The 22305-nt window shown below is 44.4% G+C and overlaps 1 protein-coding gene across 2 annotated transcripts in view; it reads left to right on the top strand.

The window, feature by feature from the left end:
• The window catches only part of LOC120066463 (contactin-1a-like), a 184612-nt gene that overhangs the window by 81134 nt on the left and 81173 nt on the right, over positions 1 to 22305 (top strand). The window contains exons 2-3 of one of the 2 annotated variants that reach the window (XM_039017851.1): positions 4615 to 4749; positions 5799 to 5837. In XM_039017851.1, coding sequence (XP_038873779.1) covers positions 4695 to 4749; positions 5799 to 5837 — 94 coding nt within the window. In that variant the 5' untranslated portion in view covers positions 4615 to 4694. The remainder of the gene's footprint in view (positions 1 to 4614; positions 4750 to 5798; positions 5838 to 22305) is intronic. The other variant, XM_039017852.1, reaches the window with a different exon arrangement.

Genomic DNA, 22305 nt, shown 5'->3' with positions numbered 1-22305 from the left:
TACAGTACATTCCCCAGGACACCTTTCATAGAAAGAGAAAGGTAGAAGCCAGCCCTTAGATGTCTGTTTAGATCGTGAAATGTTTTTGAGGCTGTAATAGGTACAGGATACTGTATATGTGAAATATGTATTTGATCGATTATACTGTATTCTACAAGATGCACTACATATCCTCTCAGATGTGCTATCTTAATTTGACCAGTTTCTCACAGCAGGAGATTTATCCTGCAGCAACAAGAAATGGGAATGATTATGTTGATTATAACTAAGGGATATTTTTGTAGGGGTTGATAAATTTTTAGTTAGTATAAATCAAGTCTGAAATTTGAAAGCCTTTTTAAACCTCAGATACACTATAATTATCATTTCCTGCTGCGTAGGAAAATTCTCGGTGAAAACAGAGTGATCAAATTAAGATATCATATCTGTATGTGCACTTCTTCAATACATTCATGATTCATACCTTAATAATGTTGTAAAATGCAGGATCCCAGCTGTTTGCAGTGTATGAGAGTCTCTGGGTTGTTGTACTGTTGAGAGCCTTTTACTGTATCATCATGTTTTGTAGTGGACCAGGAATTAATGACCTGGGGCTGTAGGATCAGTTTAGTCTTTCAGATCATAATACATCAGATGACATGGCCATGGGGACCTGATCCTAGATCAGCACTGCTACTCTGATATGCTTTATGAATACAGGCCCAGGTCCCCAACCTATGGTGTTCCGGTCTTAAATTAGTGTTTGCATAGTTTTTATTCACAGTCACAAAAGGTCCCTGCAAACACACAACTGCTCCCTTTGAAATGTGTTGCTAGGATACGAGTGCAGTGAAGATGAAATCCCCTCTTTGTTTCATTTCTCCAGCTGTAAAGCTCAGAAATTATGTCATCATCTCAATGGAGAGGGTGTGTGTGTGTGTGTGTGTGTGTGTGTGTGTGTGTGTGTGTGTGTGTGTGTGTGTGTGTGTGTGTGTGTGTGTGTGTGTGTGTGTGTGTGTGTGTGTGCAGAAAAAATAAAATTTGATTTTAAAAAATTATATATATAAAAAATGTATATCTAAACTCAGCAAAATAAGAAATGTCCTCTCACTGTCAACTGTGTTTATTTTCAGCAAACTTAACATGTGTAAATATTTGTATGAACATAACAAGATTCAACAACGGGGACATAAACTGAACAAGTTCCACAGATATGTGACTAACAGAAATGGAATAATGTGTCCCTGAACAAAGGGGGGGTCAAAATCAAAAGTAACAGTCAGTATCTGGTGTGGCCACCAGCTGCATTATGTACTGCAGTTCATCTCCTCCTCATGGACTGCACCAGATTTACCAGTTCTTGCTGTGAAATGTTACCCCACTCTTCCACCAAGGCACCTGCAAGTTCCAGGACATTTCTGGGGGGAATGTCCCTGGCCCTAGCCCTCACCCTCCGATCCAACAGGTCCCAGACGGGCTCAATGGGATTGAGATCCGGGGTCTTCGCTGGCCATGGCAGAACACTGACATTCCTGTCTTGCAGGAAATCACACACAGAACGAGCAGTATGGCTGGTGGCATTGTCATGCTGGAGGATCATGTCAGGATGAGTCTGCAGGAAGGGTACCACATGAGGGAGGAGGATGTCTTCCCTATAACGTACAGCGTTGAGATTGCCTGCAATGACAACAAGCTCAGTCCGATGATGCTGTGACACACCGCCCCAGTCCATGACGGACCCTCCACCTCCAAATCGATCCCGTTCCGGAGTACAGGCCTCGGTGTAACGCTCATTTCTTAGACGATAAACGCAAATCTGACCATCACCCCTGGTGAGACAAAACCGCGACTCGTCAGTGAAGAGCACTTTTTGCCAGTCCTGTCTGGTCCAGCGACAGTGGGTTTGTTCCCATAGGCGACGTTGTTGCCGGTGATGTCTGGTGAGGACCTGCCTTTACAACAGGCCTACAAGCACTCAGCCAGCCTCTTTCAGCCTATTGCGGACAGTCTGAGCACTGATGGAGAGATTGTGCTTTCCTGGTGTAACTCGGGCAGTTGTTGTTGCCATCCTGTACCTGTCCCGCAGGTGTGATGTTCGGATGTACCGATCCTGTGCAGGTGTTGTTATACATGGTCTGCCACTGCGTGGATGATCGGCTGTCCGTCCTGTCTCCCAGTAGCGCTGTCTCCCAGTAGGGCGTCTCACAGTACGGACATTGCAATTTATTGCCCTGGCAACATCTGCAGTCCTCATGACTCCTTGCAGCATGCCTAAGGCACGTTCACGCAGATGAGCAGGGACCCTGGGCATCTTTCTTTTCGTGTTTTTCAGAGTCAGTAGAAAGGCCTCTTTTTAGTGTCCTAAGTTTTCATAACTGTGACCTTAATTGCCTACCGTCTGTAAGCTGTTAGTGTCTTAACGACCGTTCCACAGGTGCATGTTCATGAATTGTTTATGGTTCATTGAACAAGCATGGGAAATGGTGTTTAAACCCTTTACAATGAAGATCTGTGAAGTTCTCTCCCCCTCTAACATTTTTGACCACGCCCATTGACAATGCCCCCCCCCCCCAACACTATCTCCTTGCCACCGCTGCTGATAAAAATCCTAGGGGTAACACTTGTCTCCTCTGCATCTGTGTGATTCATAGCCTCTCATATCAGACCCGTTAATCTCATTTAGTCCTGGTCAGGGTTAGATGAGGCATAGAGGGAGTGTTTGATGACCTTAGCATGTTACCTCTCCATTCCTCCAACTGATGTCAGCAGGTTGACGGTGATTGTCATGAGTTTTGTCCTGAAGGTAGAACTGAGCAATTTCCCTTTAGATAGGCCAACTGCAAAGTCAAAATTGCCTATATTGTCAAATTTCATAAAAACAAAAATGTGTTTTTTGGTCTTAATTTAAGGTTAGGGTTAGGCTTTAGGGTTAGCACTGTGGTTAATGTTAGGTTTGGGTTTAAAATCAGATTTTATGACTGAGCATATTAAATATTCTGGGAACCTATATCTTGTCATATCCCCACAATGTTCCCACAACCTACAGAAATGTTCTGGAAACCTTTTAGAGAACATACAACGTGTTCTGGGAACGTTCTTGTAACATCAGGTGAATTTTTTTTTGCACTGAAAAGAAACATTGTAGAATCATCCACACAGCTGGACAATTTTTGTGTTTTGGGAACATATATTTTGTGACGTCCCCGCAATGTTCTCACCAGACTGTTCCACCAACCTAATGAAACATTCTGGGAACTTTAATTAAATGTGTTCTAGGAACGTTCTTGTTACATCAGGCAAATGTTTTATGCAAACATTCTGTTTTCAACCGTTTTTGTGTTATGAGAACATTTGCCGCGACCTTACAAATGTTCTGGGATCTTTCCCAGAACCAATTTTGGTTTACTGGGTAGTGGTGAACATCATTACCTGGAGCCTATCTGTCGGTATGGCAGACGTCTCCAGGGATAGCATCAGGAAGATGCCGTTCCGCTGTTCTATTCCTCTGTTCCGCTGCCTCCGAGGACCACCATTCTAGAGTGTTGCTGAAACAGCTGTTGCTTGTCGTATTGTGTTTCCTTGACGATGGGTTGATACGAGTGCAGTGAAGATGAAATCTCCTCCAGTTCGTCTCTGTTGTTGGTCTGGGGGGCAGTGTCTTGAGTGCCCACTCAGCTAAAACAGTGCTCTGGGAGGGTTGCTGCTTGTGACAACGGTCACCCTTTCAATCATGATGTTGTCAACCTGTTGGTGGAGCTGCCCCCCTGCTGTGGTGCGTAGGAGGCTGACATGGTCATTACTGTTGTTCAGGACCAATGACGTGAATAATGGAAACGGTACTAGGACTGTACTGTGCCAGTGTTTTATTATATGGGCATGGGCAATGCTAGAGTATGGAACGTAGTCAATGAATTCACTCATATCATCCCTAAATTGGAGGCTACATATACCTCATGTGTTCTTACCTAACTTCGTCTTCTTCGTCCCCATTGGGCTCTCTTCTTCTTTCTATCCTTGGCCTTCAAGTGTGAAATGGTAGCACCTAGCAGGTCTATTGAGCCAGCCAAGTGACATCTAGTGTTTTGTTCTCATACCCTGTTGAACTGTTTATTGTGTCTACTGAAATGGGTATTTCGACCTGATGCCAACAAGGCCAAGCGTATTCAGCTTGATGCACTGGAATATTCCTTTAAGCTTATTCTTCATGTCCACGCTCAGTAGTTTGGTTTTGACGGACCAATGAGAATGTCATCACTCTGTCAGGTGGATTAAACTGCTAAATTAGAGAAATGTCACTGCTTTAAGTTTGAACTACTCGGTCACTACATAATCACAGCACTACTAAAAAGGGGTCAATATGTACTGTTCATTATGTTTAGACTTTAGAAGTTTATTATGAGGATGGCTGCCCAATGTTTTTTAATACCTTCTTGACCTTACTTACGGCAATTAAAATCGTGTAACTTTGTTAAGTTGATGACGTCTCTTTGAAGACTAATTATACGACATCACAGAACGCTCCCAGTAGTGGAAACACATATGTTACGTCACATTATAGTGGTATTATGTGTTGTACCATGACTCAGATATTTACAGTATGCCTCTCCACTCTCTGTCTCTCTGTCTGCCTTGCAGGAAAAGCATCCTGTCCTGCTAATGTTCCATCATCAGCTTGGTTCTAATCACCACCTCCAGGAGGTTCTACACAGACCAACATGCTGCACTTCACTGTGCTCTTCTGCCTCCTGTCCCTGACTCTCACTTCCTCTGGTGAGTATCATATGGTAATCCCACTCAGGGCTTTTCCCACTACTGGACTGCACCCGAGCCGAGCCAAACCAAGCTGTACTGTGCGGGCCTGGTTATGCCTACACCGTGATTGCTGGAACTTTACTGAAAATAAAATAACATGTCAGGGTTAGCACAGTTTGGTTCAGGCACGATGATGTGAAAAAGGCTACTACAGGTGTAGTATCTTAATTTGACCAATTCTTACAGCTGGAAAATAAACCTGTCTGAAAAGATAGAAAAATGGACTAAAAATTACGTGTCTGAAAATATAGAAAAGGGGTCTGAAATAACCAATCTGAAACCACCTCCTTCAAAGTTTAGATTTCAATTCAGCTGAAGCAAAGAATGTGGTGTTTGGACTCTGGCTTTCTCTCTACTTCACAGCACATATCCTTTAAACAGAGTTGGGGATGGTGGAGATTACATCTGCTCATAGGAGGTGTGTGAGTCATCCTCCCACTTCACCCAAAGGCAATGGCAACAGGGCGTGTGCGTGTGTGTGTGTTGTCACGGCTCTTCTTGAATATGAATATGTTGTCACGGCTCTTCTTCTCCTGTCGCTCCTCCCTCTCTAAATGAATATGTTGTCACGGCTCTTCTTCTCCTGTCGCTCCTCCCTCTCTAAATGAATATGTTGACACAGCTCTTCTTCTCCTGTCGCTCCTCCTTCTCTAAATGAATATGTTGACACAGCTCTTCTTCTCCTGTCGCTCCTCCCTCTCTAAATTAATATGTTGACACAGCTCTTCTTCTCCTGTCGCTCCTCCCTCTCTAAATGAATATGTTGACACAGCTCTTCTTCTCCTGTCGCTCCTCCCTCTCTAAATGAATATGTTGACACAGCTCTTCTTCTCCTGTCGCTCCTCCCTCTCTAAATGAATATGTTGATACAGCTCTTCTTCTCCTGTCGCTCCTCCCTCTCTAAATGAATATGTTGATACAGCTCTTCTTCTCCTGTCGCTCCTCCCTCTCTAAATGAATATGTTGACACAGCTCTTCTTCTCCTGTCGCTCCTCCCTCTCCTCCAGATGCATCAGTGTTCGGAGGGGAACCTGGCTTCTACTCAGGTAACGCTATGGATCATCTCAATGGAGTGTGTGTGTGTGTGTGTGTGTGTGTGTGTGTGTGTGTGTGTGTGTGTGTGTGTGTGTGTGTGTGTGTGTGTGTGTGTGTGTGTGTGTGTGTGTGTGTGTGTGTGTGTATGTGTGTGATCAGTTTGGACTAATGAGGACATGTTGCAAAGTCACCAAAACCAGAATCCTGTAACATTCAGCAATACGTAGATTGACTGTTCAAATGGGGTTCAGTGTATACTTCAGAAGAGAAGTGTATTTCCCCACCAGCTGGTTGGGAACAGCATGCGTGCCATGAACATTAGACTCCAGACCACAAGATGTTTTGTGAATCTGAGTTATGAGTGAATGGACAAGTATTTAAGTCAGTATTTCATGTGAAAGACAAAACTGGAAGCGGAAGAGTAATTTAACACCACAGATGTTTTAGGTGGCAGACTGTTGCTCCTCACCATCCTGACTGCTTATCATACCACATCAGTTCATGACTGTTATGCAGACTGTTGCACCTCACCATCCTGACTGCTTATCATACCACATCAGTTCATGACTGTTATGCAGACTGTTGCACCTCACCATCCTGACTGCTTATCATACCACATCAGTTCATGACTCTTATGCAGACTGTTGCTCCTCACCATCCTGACTGCTTATCATACCACATCAGTTCATGACTGTTATGCAGACTGTTGCACCTCACCATCCTGACTGCTTATCATACCACATCAGTTCATGACTGTTATGCAGACTGTTGCTCCTCACCATCCTGACTGCTTATCATACCACATCAGTTCATGACTGTTATGCAGACTGTTGCTCCTCACCATCCTGACTGCTTATCATACCACATCAGTTCATGACTGTTATGCAGACTGTTGCTCCTCACCATCCTGACTGCTTATCATACCACATCAGTTCATGACTGTTATGCAGACTGTTGCACCTCACCATCCTGACTGCTTATCATACCACATCAGTTCATGACTGTTATGCAGACTGTTGCTCCTCACCATCCTGACTGCTTATCATACCACATCAGTTCATGACTGTTATGCAGACTGTTGCTCCTCACCATCCTGACTGCTTATCATACCACATCAGTTCATGACTGTTATGCAGACTGTTGCTCCTCACCATCCTGACTGCTTATCATACCACATCAGTTCATGACTGTTATGCAGACTGTTGCTCCTCACCATCCTGACTGCTTATCATACCACATCAGTTCATGACTGTTATGGCATCAATTCAAGGAGCCTTCTGAGATACACTGGGTCAGAACAAAACAGAGCCCTTCCTTTGCCTGACAGCTGCATCCGGGTCCTGTTTAGTAAGGCACACGTAGTGAAACGTTTTGAAACAGAAAAGGAAAATCTGTGTTCTTATTGGTCAAGTTCAGCTAGTAGAATATTCTGTCAAAGAGCATTTTGTTAGACACTTAGCCCAAAAAGACTAGGAAGTCAAGACCAGGAAGTCCAAGATCAGAGATATTCCATTGGATTGATCTTTGCGGAATGGTATTTTGTAGTTGTAGTGGACTTGTCATTTAGTTGTCCTGGAATTGACATTACCCTCTGTTTTGGATGTTTTTAGACAGCATTGGAAGACACAGGTCTGGAGTGTGTGTCCCTCACTCCAGACCTTGTTAATAGATAGTTACTAGATTAGAACATAGCTGGGGACAGTTGTATTTTTAGAGAGATCTTGTGTTTGTTTTAGGAAACTTTGATCATTGCCAGTGTGGCCGAACGGCATCCATATCAGGAAGTCGTCAGTTTTCAGGCAAAACTCATTTCAGTTTGCCTGAAATCTGGTGACTTCCTAATATGGACATGGTCACATCTGCAGCCAATGAGAAGTGTAGCTGGCAGATGTGAAGACAGGGAATGAACAAACAGTTGTAAGAGCTAACTAGGTTGTAAACATGGTGTAGACTTCCTACTGCATCTATCTTCACTGACCTGGAAATATTCTTGTCCCTGCTTCATTTTGATATTCATTTTTTGTGAGTCTCTGCTCTGACAAACAATGATAAAACTGATGTAGTACAAAATCAATCAGCCCCTCCAGAATACTGCAATGCTTTTTGTGATACTCTGCACTTATAATACAAATCTCTCTCAAATAATGTAGTGTGTACGGCACAGTACATCACTGGGGCCAAGCTTCCTGCCATACAGGACATCCAGGACCTATATACCAGGCGGTGTCAGAGGAAGGCCCAAAAAATTGTCAAAGACTCCAGTCACCCAAGTCATAGGCTGTTCTCTCTGCTACCGCACGGTAAGCGATACCGGAGCGCCAAGTCTAGGTCCAAGAGGCTTCTAAACAGCTTCTACTCCCAAGCCATAAGACTGCTGAACAATTAATAAAATGGTCACCCGGACTATTTACATTGACACCCCCCTTTTGTTTTTACACTGCTGCTACTCGTTGTTTATTATCTATGCATAGTCACTTTACCCCTACCTACATGTACAAATTACCTTGACTAACCTGTACCCCCACACATTGACTTGGTACCGGTACCCCCTTATTGTTATTTTATTGTTACTTTTTATTTAATTTTTTACTTTAGTTAATATTTTATCGACTCTATTTCTTGAACTGCATTGTTGATTAAGGGCTTGTAATAAACATTTCACGGTGTTCGGCGCATGTGACAAATAACATTTGATTTGATTTGGAAGTATGTCAAGACCATTGGGCCCCAGTCAGTCGTTTTCAGTCCCAAGTGCTGCATGGCTTTGCATGGTCCCTGAGGGTGGTGGTTACAGACTGGCACTGACTGGGACCTGGTCAACAGAAGTGCACTACGTAGTGGATATGGCACTATTTAGGACTGAATGTTCTCTCATCGTCGTTGACTGGAAAGGACAAAGTTGTATTGCAACGTCGTCATGTTAACGTTTAACCGTAACGGTTTCTGTAGCCGCTGGTAATCCATGTGCATCTACAACAAGACATGTTGATCTGCTTAAAATACATTACGATGATGATGGGGACTTTATTTTAGGGTCAGGGTTCAGAAAGTATTTTACTGGCAGACATGATGTTGCTATTGTGTATGTAGGCCTACTCTGTAGCAAAGGGAATGGTTATAATGAAGTTACCTGGATGCATTGGCTATGCTATTGTGTATGTAGACCTACTCTGTAGCAAAGGGAAAGCTTATAATGAAGTTACCTGGATGCATTGGCTATGCTATTGTGTATGTAGGCCTACTCTGTAGCAAAGGGAAAGCTTATAATGAAGTTACCTGGATGCATTGGCTATGCTATTGTGTATGTAGACCTACTCTGTAGCAAAGGGAAAGCTTATAATGAAGTTACCTGGATGTCACACCCTGGCCTTAGTTATCTTTGTTTTCATTATTATTTTAGTTAGGTCAGGGTGTGACATGGGGATGTATGTGTTTTTGGTTTGTCTAGGGGTTTGTAGGTTTAATGGGGCAATGTCTTGTCTAGGTGTTTGTATGTCTATGGCTGCCTAGATTGGTTCTCAATTAGAGACAGCTGTGGTTTATTGTCTCTGATTGAGAGCCATATTTAAGGCAGCCATAGGCATTTGGGTTTTGTGGGTAATTGTCTGTGTCTATGTTCTATGTTGCATGTGTGCACCTAGTTCATTTATATAGCTTCACGTTCGTCTATTTGTTGTTTTGTTTCGTTTTTCTTCTTAATAATAAAGAGAAGATGTATTTTTCACACGCTGCGCCTTGGTCCACTCTCTCACCCTTAGACAGCCGTGACAGAATTACCCACCTAAATCGGACCAAGCGGCGTGTCAAGCGGCAACAGGACCCATCTACACAGGATTTCTGGACATGGGAGGACGAATTGGATGGTAAGGGGCCTTGGGCTCAACCAGGAGAATATTGCCGCCCCAAAGCTGAGCTGGAGGCAGCGAAAGCCGAGAGGAGGCGATATGAGGAGGCAGCACGGAGGCAAGGCTGGAAGCCCGTGAGTACTACCCAAAAATTTCTTGGGGGGGGGGCTTAAAGGGAGTGTGGCGAAGTCAGGTAGGAGACCTGCGCATACTCCCTGTACTTACCGTGGAGAGCGAGAGTACGGGCAGACACCGTGTTACGCAGTAGAGCGCATGGTGTCTCCTGTACGCGTGCATAGCCCGGTTCGGTACATTCCAGCTCCACGTATCGGCCGGGCTAGATTGAGCGTTGAGCCGGATGTCATGAAGCCGGCCCAACGCATCTGGCCACCAGTGCGTCTCCTCGGGCCGGCTTACATGGCACCAGCCTTACGCATGGTATCCCCGGTTCGCCTACATAGCCCGGTGCGGGTTATTCCACCTCCCCGCACTGGTCAGGCGACGGGGAGCATACAACCAGGTAGGGTTGGGCAGGCTCAGTGCTCAAGGGAGCCAGTATGCCTGCACGGTCCGGTATTTCCGGCGCCACCTCCCCGCCCCAGCCCAGTACCACCAGTGCCTACACCACGCACCAGGCTTCCAGTGTGTCTCCAGAGCCCTGTTCCTCCTCCACGCACTCGCCCTATGGTGCGTGTCTCCAGCCCGGTACCACCAGTTCCGGCACCACGCACCAAGCCTCCTGTGTGTCCCCAGAGTCCTGTGCGTCCTGTTGTTGTTCCCCGCACTAGCCTGAAGGTGCGTGTCCTTAACCCGGTACCTCCAGTTCCGGCACCACGCACCAGGCCTACAGTGCGTCTCAGCCGGCCAGAGTCTGCCGTCTGCCCAGCGGTGCCTGAACTGCCCGTCTGCCCAGCGGCGCCTGAACTGCCCGTCTGCCCAGCGGCGCCTGAACTGCCCGTCTGCCCAACGCCGCCTGAACTGCCCGTCTGCCCAACGCCGCCTGAACTGTCCGTCTGCCAAGCGCCGCATGAACTGCCCGTCTGTACTGAGCCTTCAAAGCCGCCCGTCTGCCATGAGCCTGCAAAGCCGCCCGTCTGCCATGAGCCTTCAGAGCCGTCCGCCAGACAGGAGCCGCTAGAGCCTTCCGCCAGACAGGAGCCGCTAGAGCCTTCCGCCAGACAGGAGCCGCTAGAGCCTTCCGCCAGACAGGATCAGCCAGAGCCTTCCGCCAGACAGGATCAGCCAGAGCCTTCCGCCAGACAGGATCAGCCAGAGCCTTCCGCCAGACAGGATCAGCCAGAGCCTTCCGCCAGACAGGATCAGCCAGAGCCGTCAGCGAGCCATGACCAGCCAGAGCCGTCAGCGAGCCATGACCAGCCAGAGCCGTCAGCGAGCCATGACCAGCCAGAGCCGTCAGCGAGCCATGACCAGCCAGAGCCGTCAGCGAGCCATGACCAGCCAGAGCCGTCAGCGAGCCATGACCAGCCAGAGCCGTCATCCAGCCATGACCAGCCAGAGCCGTCATCCAGCCATGAGCCGTCATCCAGCCAGGATCCGCCAGAGCCAGCCAGCCAGGATCCGCCAGAGCCAGCCAGCCAGGATCCGCCAGAGCCAGCCAGCCAGGATCCGCCAGAGCCAGCCAGCCAGGATCCGCCAGAGCCAGCCAGCCAGGATCTGCCAGCCAGCCAGGATCTGCCAGCCAGCCAGGATCTGCCAGCCAGCCAGGATCTGCCAGAGCCAGCCAGCCAGGATCCGCCAGAGCCAGCCAGCCAGGATCCGCCAGAGCCAGCCAGCCAGGATCCGCCAGAGCCAGCCAGCCAGGATCCGCCAGTTAGTCCGGTGCTGCCCCTTAGTCCGGTGCTGCCCCTTAGTCCGGTGCTGCCCCTTAGTCCGGTGCTGCCCCTTAGTCCGGTGCTGCCCCTTAGTCCGGTGCTGCCCCTTAGTCCGGTGGGGTTAAATTGGAGGGTGGACATTTGGAGGAGGCTACGAAAGCGGGTAGTGACTATGGTGGAGTGGGGGCCACGTCCCGCACCCGAGCCGCCGCCATATTAAGGCCCACCCCGGACCCTCCCCTTCAATGTCAGGTTGTGCGGTCGGAGTCCGCACCTTTGGGGGGAGGTACTGTCACACCCTGGCCTTAGTTATCTTTGTGTGCATTATTATTTTAGTTAGGTCAGGGTGTGACATGGGGATGTATGTGTTTTGGTTTGTCTAGGGGTTTGTATGTTTAATGTGGCAGTGTCTTGTCTAGGTGTTTGTATGTCTATGGCTGCCTAGATTGGTTCTCAATTAGAGACAGCTGTGGTTTATTGTCTCTGATTGAGAGCCATATTTAAGGCAGCCATAGGCATTTGGGTTTTGTGGGTAATTGTCTGTGTCTATGTTCTATGTTGCATGTGTGCACCTAGTTCATTTATATAGCTTCACGTTCGTCTATTTGTTGTTTTGTTTTGTTTTTCTTCTTAATAATAAAGAGAAGATGTATTTTTCACACGCTGCGCCTTGGTCCACTCTCTCACCCTTAGACAGCCGTGACACTGGATGCATTGGCTATGCTATTGTGTATGTAGACCTACTCTGTAGCAAAGGGAATGGTTATAATGAAGTTACCTGGATGCATTGGCTATGCTATTGTGTATGTAGACCTACTCTGTAGCAAAGGGAATGGTTATAATGAAGTTACCTGGATCCATTGGCTACGCTATTGTAGATAGAATGAATGCATTTTGTTTGGAAGTCCTGCAGTCCATCAAGTTGTAATTGAGGAAATGAAAGTTGAGCAGAGCTTGACCATGAAGAGAGAGTGTCTTTCCTGATTAAGATGTTCTGCTAACAAAGAGAGACGTTTGTCTGTTGTACAGGGGAAAAAAAGGGTGATTCACTGGACAGTACGAGAATATGCAGAACAAGTTGTTTTCACAGCTTCTGGTTGAATAATAAGAACACAGAGAAATAACAGCCCTTGTTGAGCGTTATTAAGATTTGTAGGGGCCTCCCGGGTGGCGCAGTGGTCTAGGGCACTGCATCGCAGTGCTAACTGCGCCACCAGAGTCTCTGGGTTCGCGCCCAGGCTCTGTCGCAGCCGGCCGCGACCGGGAGGTCCGTGGGGCGAGGCACAATTGGCATAGCGTCGTCCGGGTTAGGGAGGGTTTGGCCGGTAGGGATATCCTTGTCTCATCGCGCTCCAGCGACTCCTGTGGCGGGCCGGGCGCAGTGCGCTAACCAAGGGGGCCAGGTACACGGTGTTTCCTCCGACACATTGGTGCGGCTGGCTTCCGGGTTGGAGGCGCGCTGTGTTAAGAAGCAGTGCGGCTTGGTTGGGTTGTGCTTCGGAGGACGCATGGCTTTCGACCTTCGTCTCTCCCGAGCCTGTACGGGAGTTGTAGCGATGAGACAAGATAGTAATTACTAGCGATTGGATACCACGAAAATTGGGGAGAAAATGGGATAAAATTAAAAAAAAAAAAAAAAAAGATTCGTTCATACTCCGGTCACGTTTGTTGTGCATTTGGAAAATTTCACACACACGAAGATGACTTCCTGTCACGGAAACACAAGAGGCTTCCTAATTATCTATAGACGGGGTCAGAGACCTGCAATTCTTAATTTATCATGCGCTGTCAACGTACTCTAGAAGAAATATAGTAGATGGCATGTGTCCGAAAGTGGTTGATTGACCAATTTTATGTGTCACGTGGTTATGCCCATTTATGTACATCCTGTCCGGAGTGCTGATGTAACCTGATAGTGCAGCTGTTTTGGGTAAAGCATGTGTTTGCAATAAAGCTGTCCTGGTGATTGATGTGTAGTGACCTTGTTGAACTGAAAGAAGATGTGAAACAGTTGCGAAATGTGGGAATTTATGTAGTGAACTGGGGAGGCCTGAGTTTGACCATTTTAAATGGATGCGAATTTATGTAGTGAACTGGGGAGGCCTGAGTTTGACCATTTTAAATGGATGCAAATTTATGTAGTGAACTGGGGAGGCCTGAGTTTGACAATTTTAAATGGATGCGAATTTATGTAGTGAACTTATGGAGCTTCTGTTTAGGGATCTTGTGAAATGAAAAAGTATTTTCCGGGTAGGTCTACCTGAGTATAAGTAACTGTTAGACCTGTCCTATTTGTATGTGTATTTATTATGGATCCTCATTAGCTGCTTCCAAAGCAGCAGCTACTCTTCCTTGGGTCCAGCATAATGAAGGCAGTTAGTACAATTTTAAAACATTACAATACATTCACAGATTTCACAACACACTGTGTGCCCTCAGGCCCCTACTTCACCACTACCACATATCTACAGTACTAATTCCATGTGTATGTATAGTACGTATGTTATCGTGTGTGTGTGTGTGTGTGTGTGTGTGTGTGTGTGTGTGTGTGTGTGTGTGTGTGTGTGTGTGTGTGTGTGTGTGTGTGTGTGTGTATGCATGTGTCTGTGCCAATGTTTGTGTTGCTTCACAGTCGCCGCTGTTCCATAAGGTCTATTTTTATCCGTTTTTTAAATCTGATTTTACTGCTTGCATCAGTTACTTGATGTGGAATAGAGTTCCATGTAGTCATGGCTCTATGTAGTACTGTGTGCCTCCCATAGTCTGTTCTGGACTTGGGGACTGTGAAGAGACCTCTTATGGCATGTCTCAAATCAAATCAAATTTTATTGGTCACGTGCACATGGTTAGCAGATGTTATTGTGAGTGTAGCGAAATGCTTGTGCTTCTAGTTCCGACCGCGCAGTAATATCTAACAAGTAATCTAACAATTTCACAACAACTACCTTTTACACACAAATGTAAAGGAATGAATAAGAATATGTACATAATAATATATGGATTAGTGATGGCCAAACGGCATAGGCAAGATGCAGTAGATGGTATAGAGTACAGTATATACATATGAGATGAGTAATGTAGGCTATGTAAACATTATATAAAGTGGCATTGTTTAAAGTGGCTAGTGATACATTTATTACATCCAAATGTTAATTATTAAAGTGGCTAGAGATTTGAGTCTGTATGTTGGCAGCAGCCACTCAATGTTAGTGATGGCCGTTTAACAGTCTGATGGCCTTGGGATAAAAGCTGTTTTTCAGTCGCTCGGTCCCAGGCTTTGGTTTGGTCACGTGTTATCTTACGGGTCAATGGAAATTGATCAAAAAGTTATCACTAGCCACTTTAAACAATGCCACTTAATATAATGTATATGTATATACTGTACTCTATATCATCTACTGCATCTTGCCATCTTTATGTAATACATGTATCACTAGCCACTTTAAATTATGCACTTTTATGTTTACATACCCTACATTACTCATCTCATATGTATATACTGTACCCGATACCATCTACTGCATCTTGCCTATGCCGTTCTGTACCATCACTCATTCATATATCTTTATGTACATATTCTTTATCCCTTTACACTTGTGTGTATAAGGTAGTAGTTGTGGAATTGTTAGGTTAGATTACTCGTTGGTTATTACTGCATTGTCAGAACTAGAAGCACAAGCATTTCGCTACACTCGCATTAACATCTGCTAACCATGTGTATGTGACAAATAAAATTTGATTTGATTTGACTTGCCTAGTTAAATAAAGGAAAAATAAATATGTTTTATTTGGGTTTTTTGAATGTTCCACCTTGATTGTCTCCAGTGCATATACAAAGAAAAATGATGCACTTCAACCATTGATGGATGGCGATGAAAATAATGACATTGCCAGTAGTCATGTTAAGGTTTTCAGTGTTTTATTGGTGGAGTTGATGGATTTGCATGTGGCTGTGCATTATATAATGCCTACATAGGAAAGAGGATCTGATCATGCCTATAAGTATTATTGATCAATTCTTGATCCAATAAGACATACATCTGCTTGCATTGCTTGGTAGTGTATTAGCATGGTATGAGACAACATAAATAATACAATTTAATACAAAATAACAGTATTATCCTAAATTGAGACATGAATACAAATGTGTTATCACATCAACAACAAAATCTTTCAGAATGTACCTGTTTTCAGTATAGAATGTATACAGATTATATTACAACTCTGTGTTTTGTCTTAGTGATTGTTCTTTAGTAGATATGATACTCAACAGTGTGTTAGTGACTGTTCTTTAGTAGATATGATACTCAACAGTGTGTTAGTGACTGTTCTTTAGTAGATATGATACTCAACAGTGTGTTAGTGACTGTTCTTTAGTAGATATGATACTCAACAGTGTGTTAGTGACTGTTCTTTAGTAGATATGATACTCAACAGTGTGTTAGTGACTGTTCTTTAGTAGATATGATACTCAACAGTGTGTTAGTGACTGTTCTTTAGTAGATATGATACTCAACAGTGTGTTAGTGACTGTTCTTTAGTAGATATGATACTCAACAGTGTGTTAGTACGAGAAACATTAACTAGATAGTTGTTTTATGTTTGTGAAACCTTGAAATGAACACAATGAGAAGTGATTTTTTAACAACAGTTTTGAATGGGTAATTGTATCAAATATATATCATTGTACGTTTGAATTAGCGCTCATATAAACTGTTTTCATCACTGCCTTGTAAACACATTCTTGTAAGTTGGAGCTACTGTACATGACTATATGGGGCTGCTGTAGAGATTTGAGCACTTGCCAAGTTGTTGACATTTCTGGGTATGTCTCACCTGTTACATAATAATAATAATAATGATAATAATAATGATTATGATAATAATAATATTGTTATATTATTTTATAATAACACAAATCTGTCAGTCAACCAAATGTATTTCTTAAAATCCCTTTTTTTTTGCATAAGCAGTTGTCACAAAGAGTTTTACAGAGACTCAGTCTAAAAACCTACGACCCATCAATGCATATGTCGAAGCACAGCCTCTAGGAAACACTCCCTAGACGCCATAAACCTAGGATTAAAACTAGAGAGGAACCATGCTCCCAGGGCTGTGCTGACTGGACATTTAAGAGTACATGTGCCCCTTATTGTTATTCAAGATTGTCTTAGAAAATCATGTTTTCAGTAAGTTTCTCTGCTTGTAACCTAACGCCCTGCCACACCCACATGCTCACACACACACCCACGCTCACACTCACACACACGCTCTCACACACACACGCACACGCACACGCTCACGCTCACACACACACACACGCACACACACGCACACACAGACACACACACACACGCTCACACACACACACACACACACACACACACACACACACACACACACACACACACACACACACACACACACACACACACACACACACACAGACACAGACACAGACACAGACACAGACACAGACACAGACACAGACACAGACACACACACACACGCTCACACACACATGGCAAGTTCATTATTACTTACATTGTCAAAGTATACATATCGAAAAATAAAAATAAAATATATATGTATATATATACAAAATATATATATATTTATATATAAATAAATGGTGGGACCAACAGCAATAATAATAGTAGTAGTGGACATGGGATTACCATTAACAGCAACTACAACAACAATATTAATCAGAACAACAATACATTAAAGCAATGGTAGTAGACCAGTCTCAACATGACTGAGAAGACACATGACCTGGTATGAAAGACAAAACAAAACAAGATGGGAAATATTATCAACATTACTTTGCACTTTTCACTGGCTGTCCCTCAGGTTGTGGCAGGAGGACACATATTTGCACATTTGCACATTTTGGCTTTTCACCCAATAAATATTAGATTTTTTCTTCATCTTTTATAGTTGCAAATTCTTTGTATTGAATTATAATTTTGGGAAAGAAATATTCTCTCAGGTCTGAGTATTTGTCACAGTGTAATAAGAAATGCAGCTCTGTCTCTACCTCTCCCCTGGAGCAGAGTGAGCACAGCCTGTCCTCTTTGGGCAGCCAGGTTTGTCTGTGACGACCGGTCTCTATAGCCAGACTGTGCTCACTGAGTCTGTACTCAGTCTCTCTCTCTCTCTCTCTCTCTCTCTCTCTCTCTCTCTCTCTCTCTCTCTCTCTCTCTCTCTCTCTCTCTCTCTCTCTCTCTCTCTCTCACACACTCTCTCTCTCATTCTCTCTCACTCTCTCTCACTCTCTCACTCTCTCACTCTCTCACTCTCTCACTCTCTCACTCTCTCACTCTCTCACTCTCTCACTCTCTCACTCTCTCACTCTCTCACTCTCTCACTCACTCACTCACTCACTCTCTCACTCACTCACTCTTTCTCTAATTCAGCATGACCATGTGTACCAGTGCTGTAAATGATTCATATTCCTGTATTGTTTGTGATACTGCTATGAGACCCAATCCTAACCCTTTCTACCAGGGAGGATATGGGTAGAAACAAATCTCTAACCATGATTCATCCACAGTGTGATTATCTTACCAGAATGCTGCAGTAGAGGAACCGGCAGGATACCGTACATGTTCACTGTCTCACTTGGACAACAACCAACTTGTTTATGTAAACAAACAAACAAAGTGTCACCCAGATAAACAGCTGTCTGTTCAAACTTCATGTTTGCTTGTATCTTGTATCTCATTAGACGGTCTGATGCCAGGACGATAAGGAGCAACAGAAAGCTTCAGATGAGACCAGGCTCCTGGATCACGACTCAGGATAGAGCTGTTATTTCAAATTAAAATGTGCCCCAACAGCTTTGTGCTGGTATTGTTCCAGCAGGACAGACAGACAGTGTTGTTGAATACTGTAGGTCCTGTTGTCTGGTAATGAAGTGGATCTTCTCTTCATAGCTCGACCCGAGAGAGAAGAGTCTCTCTGTGTGTGTGTGTGCGTGTGTGTGTCCATTGACTGCTCTGATTGCCTACCCCATAAAGCTTCACCCTCCTTTAACGGAGCCAAGTCGTGCCAGAAGATGAGACAAAAAGAGGGATTGAGATACAGAGGGAGTGACTTCACCAGATAGGCTTACAGAATAGTGTGGAGAGAGGAAAACAGAGAACGATTGACATGTTTGGAGAGGGATATACAGGACTGAGAGAGATGGAGACAGAGAGAAACAATCTGTGTGCATTAGCAAGAGAAAGCGAGAGACAGAAAGATATAAAGCTAGAGAGAGAGAGAGAAATAGAGAGAGAGAAAGAGAGAGAGAAAGATGGTGCATCAAGACAGCAGAGAGATAGAGAGGAGGAAGAGAGAGAGAGAGAAACCGTGGAAAGAGAGCAATCAAGACAGAAGTGGGAGAGAGAGAGAAAGACAGACTTCAACTATTTGCACATTGTTACAACACTCTACATAGCCATAATATAACATTTGAAATGTCTCTTTTGAAACGTTTGTTTCAAAAAGTGTAACGTTTATTGTTAATTTCTTATTGTTTATTTAACTTTTATATTATCTATTTCACTTGCTTTGGCAATGTAAACATACACTATATGACCAAAAGTATGTGGACACTGCTCGTCAAACATCTCATTCCAGAATCATGGGCATTAATATGGAGTTGGTCCCCCCTTTGCTGCTATAACAGCCTCCACTCTTCTAGGAAGGCTTCCCACTACATGTTGGAACGTTGCTGTGGGGACTTGCTTCCATTCAGCCACAAGAGCATTAGTGAGGTCAGGTACTGATGTTGGGTGATTAGGCCTGGCTCGCAGTCGGCGTTCCAATTCATCCCAAAGGTGTTCGATGGGGTTGAGGTCAGGTTTTGTGCATGCCAGTCAAGCTTCCACACCAATTTCGACAAACCATTTCTGGATGGACCTTGCTTTGTGCACGGGGGCATTGTCATGCTGAAACAGGAAAGAGCCTTCCCCAAACTGTTGCTACAAAGTTGGAAGCACAGAATCGTCTAGAATGTCAGTGTATGCTGTAGCGTTAAGATTTCCCTTCACTGGAACTAAGGAGCCTAGCCCAAACCATAAAAAACAGCCCCAGACCATTATTCCTCCGCTATGTAGCGTTCTCCTGGCATCCGCCAAACCCAGATGAACTTGTCTGACTGCCAGATGGTGAAGCGTGATTCATCACTCCACAGAGCGCGTTTCCAGTGCTCCAGAGTCCAATGGTGGTGAGCTTTACGCCACTCCAGCTGACGCTTGGCATTGCGGATGGTGATCTTAGGCTGCTCGGGCCATGGAAACACATTTCTTGAAGCTCCTGATGAACAGTTCTTGTGCTGATGTTGCTTCGAGGCAGTTTGGAACTCGATAGTGAGTGTTTGGTATTTGTGTTTATTATGGATCCTCATTATCTGCTGCCAAAGCAGAAGCTACTCTTCCTGGGGTCCAGCAAAATAAAGGCAGTTTATACAATTTTAAAAACATTACAATACAAGTCCTTTTTTTGTGACACCTGACCACAAGACTGAACAGTAGTCCAGGTGCGACAAAACTAGGGCCTGTAGGACCTGCCTTGTTGATAGTGTTGTTAAGAAAGCAGAGCATCGCTTTATTATGGACAGACTTCTCCCCATCTTATCTACTACTGCATCAATATGTTTTGACCATGACAGTTTACAATCTAGTGTTACTCCAAGCAGTTTAGTCATCTCAACTTGCTCAATTTCCACATTATTTATTACAAGATTTAGTTGAGGTTTAGGGGTTAGTGAGTGTTTTGTTTCAAATACAATGCTTTTAGTTTTAGAAATATTTAGGGCTAACTTATTCCTTGCCACCCTCTCTGAAACGAACTGCAGCTCTTTGTTAAGTGTTACAGTCATTTCAGTCGTTGCAGTATCTGACGTGTATAGTGTTGAGTCATCCGCATACATAGACAGTCTGGCTTTACTCAAAGTCAGTGGCATGTCGTTAGTAAAAAGAATTAAAAGCAAGGGGCCTAAACAGCTACCCTGGGGAATTCCTGAATCTAACAGCATTATATTTGAGAGGCTTCCATTAAATAACACCCTCTGTGTTCTGTTAGACAAGTAACTCTTTATCCACATTATAGCAGGGGGTGTAAAGCCATAACACGTACGTTTTTCCAGCAGCAGATTATGATCGATAATGTCAAAAGCTGCACTGAAGTCTAACAAGACAGCCCCCACAATCATTTTATCATAAATTTCTCTCAGCCAATCATCAGTAATTTGTGTAAGTGCTGTGCTTGTTGATTGTCCTTTCCTATAAGCATTCTGAAATTCTGTTGTCATTTTGTTTACTGTGAAATAGCATTGTATCTGGTCAAACACAATTTTCTCCAGAAGTTTACTAAGGGTTGGTAACAGGCTGATTGGCCGGCTATTTGAGCCAGTAAACGGGGGCTTTACTATTCTTAGGTAGTGGAATGACTTTTGCTTCCCTCCAGGCCTGAGGGCATACACTTTCTAGTAGGCTTAAATTGAAGATGTGGCAATATCGTCTGCTATTATCCTCAGTAATTTTCCATCCAGATTGTCAGACCCTGGTGGCTTGTCGTTATTGATAGACAACAATAATTTTTTCACCTCTGCCACACTGACTTTACGGAATTCAAAAGTACAATTCTGGTCATTCATAATTTGGGCCGATATACTTGGATGTGTAGTGTCAGCGTTTGTTGCTGGCATGTCATCCCTAAGTTGGCTTATCTTGCCAATGTAAAAATTTGCAACCGAGGACAGACTAATTTTATGCGCTACGCTCTTCAGCACTCGGTTGTCCCGCTCTCCTAGACGTTTCCACTTCACAATAACAGCACTTACAGTTGACCGGGCAGCTCTAGCAGGGCAGAAATTTGATGTACTGACTTGTTGGACAGGTGGCATCATATGAGGTGCCACGTTGAAAGTCACTGAGCTCTTCTGTAAGGCCAATGTTTGTCTATGGAGATTGCATGGCTGTGTGCTCGATTTTATACACCTGCCAGCAATGGGTGTGGATGAAATAGCCGAATCCACACATTTGAAGGGGTGTCCACATACTTTTGTATATATAGTGTATGTTTCCCATGCCAATAATGCCCATTGAATTTTGAGAGAGAGAGAGAGAGAGAGAGAGAGAGAGAGAGAGAGAGAGAGAGAGAGAGAGAGAGAGAGAGAGAGAGAGAGAGAGAGAGAGAGAGAGAGAGAGAGAGAGAGAGAGCGTGAATGTTCCTGATTTCTCCAGGCTGTGGGCCTTATGTGGTCTGTTTAACACTCCTCCTCACCATCTGTCACTTCACAGTTAGGGAACACTTTAATACTAAACCAATAGCATTCATTTCAGCAGACAGATTTCAGCTCCGTTCCATACTGTTACTGCTCTTTTATCCTCCCTCTTCTCTCCCAGAACATGGTTTCTCACTTAACGTGCCTCCATTGCCCCATGTATAGCAGAGCATGTGTAATTCTCTCTGTCAAGCAGCAGTAATGTCTAGTGGTTGGGGTTTTGCAACCAGGCCAACAGGCTATGACAGTGTTAGGCACTTACACATCCTTGTGTTGGAGTGCGTGTGAGGTTCCGTTCGTCTCTCAACCTCGCCATTGCTGTCTTTCGGTTTTATGAAGTGTCTGATAAAAATCATATTTTTTACAGTCCAGGGCTTTATCTCGGTCTCTCTATGTGAAGTATTTTTTACAGTTTAAGTCTCTCTCTCTCTCTCTCTCTATCTCTCTCTCTCTCTCTCTCTCTCTCTCTCTCTCTCTCTCTCTCTCTCTCTCTCTCTCTCTCTCTTTCTCTCTCTCTCTCTCTCTC

Source organism: Salvelinus namaycush, chromosome 21, assembly GCF_016432855.1.
Source record: "Salvelinus namaycush isolate Seneca chromosome 21, SaNama_1.0, whole genome shotgun sequence".
NCBI classification, from domain to species: domain Eukaryota; kingdom Metazoa; phylum Chordata; class Actinopteri; order Salmoniformes; family Salmonidae; genus Salvelinus; species Salvelinus namaycush.
The sequence above is the reverse complement of the archived record's forward strand: the minus strand, read 5'-3'. Positions and strand labels throughout refer to the sequence as shown.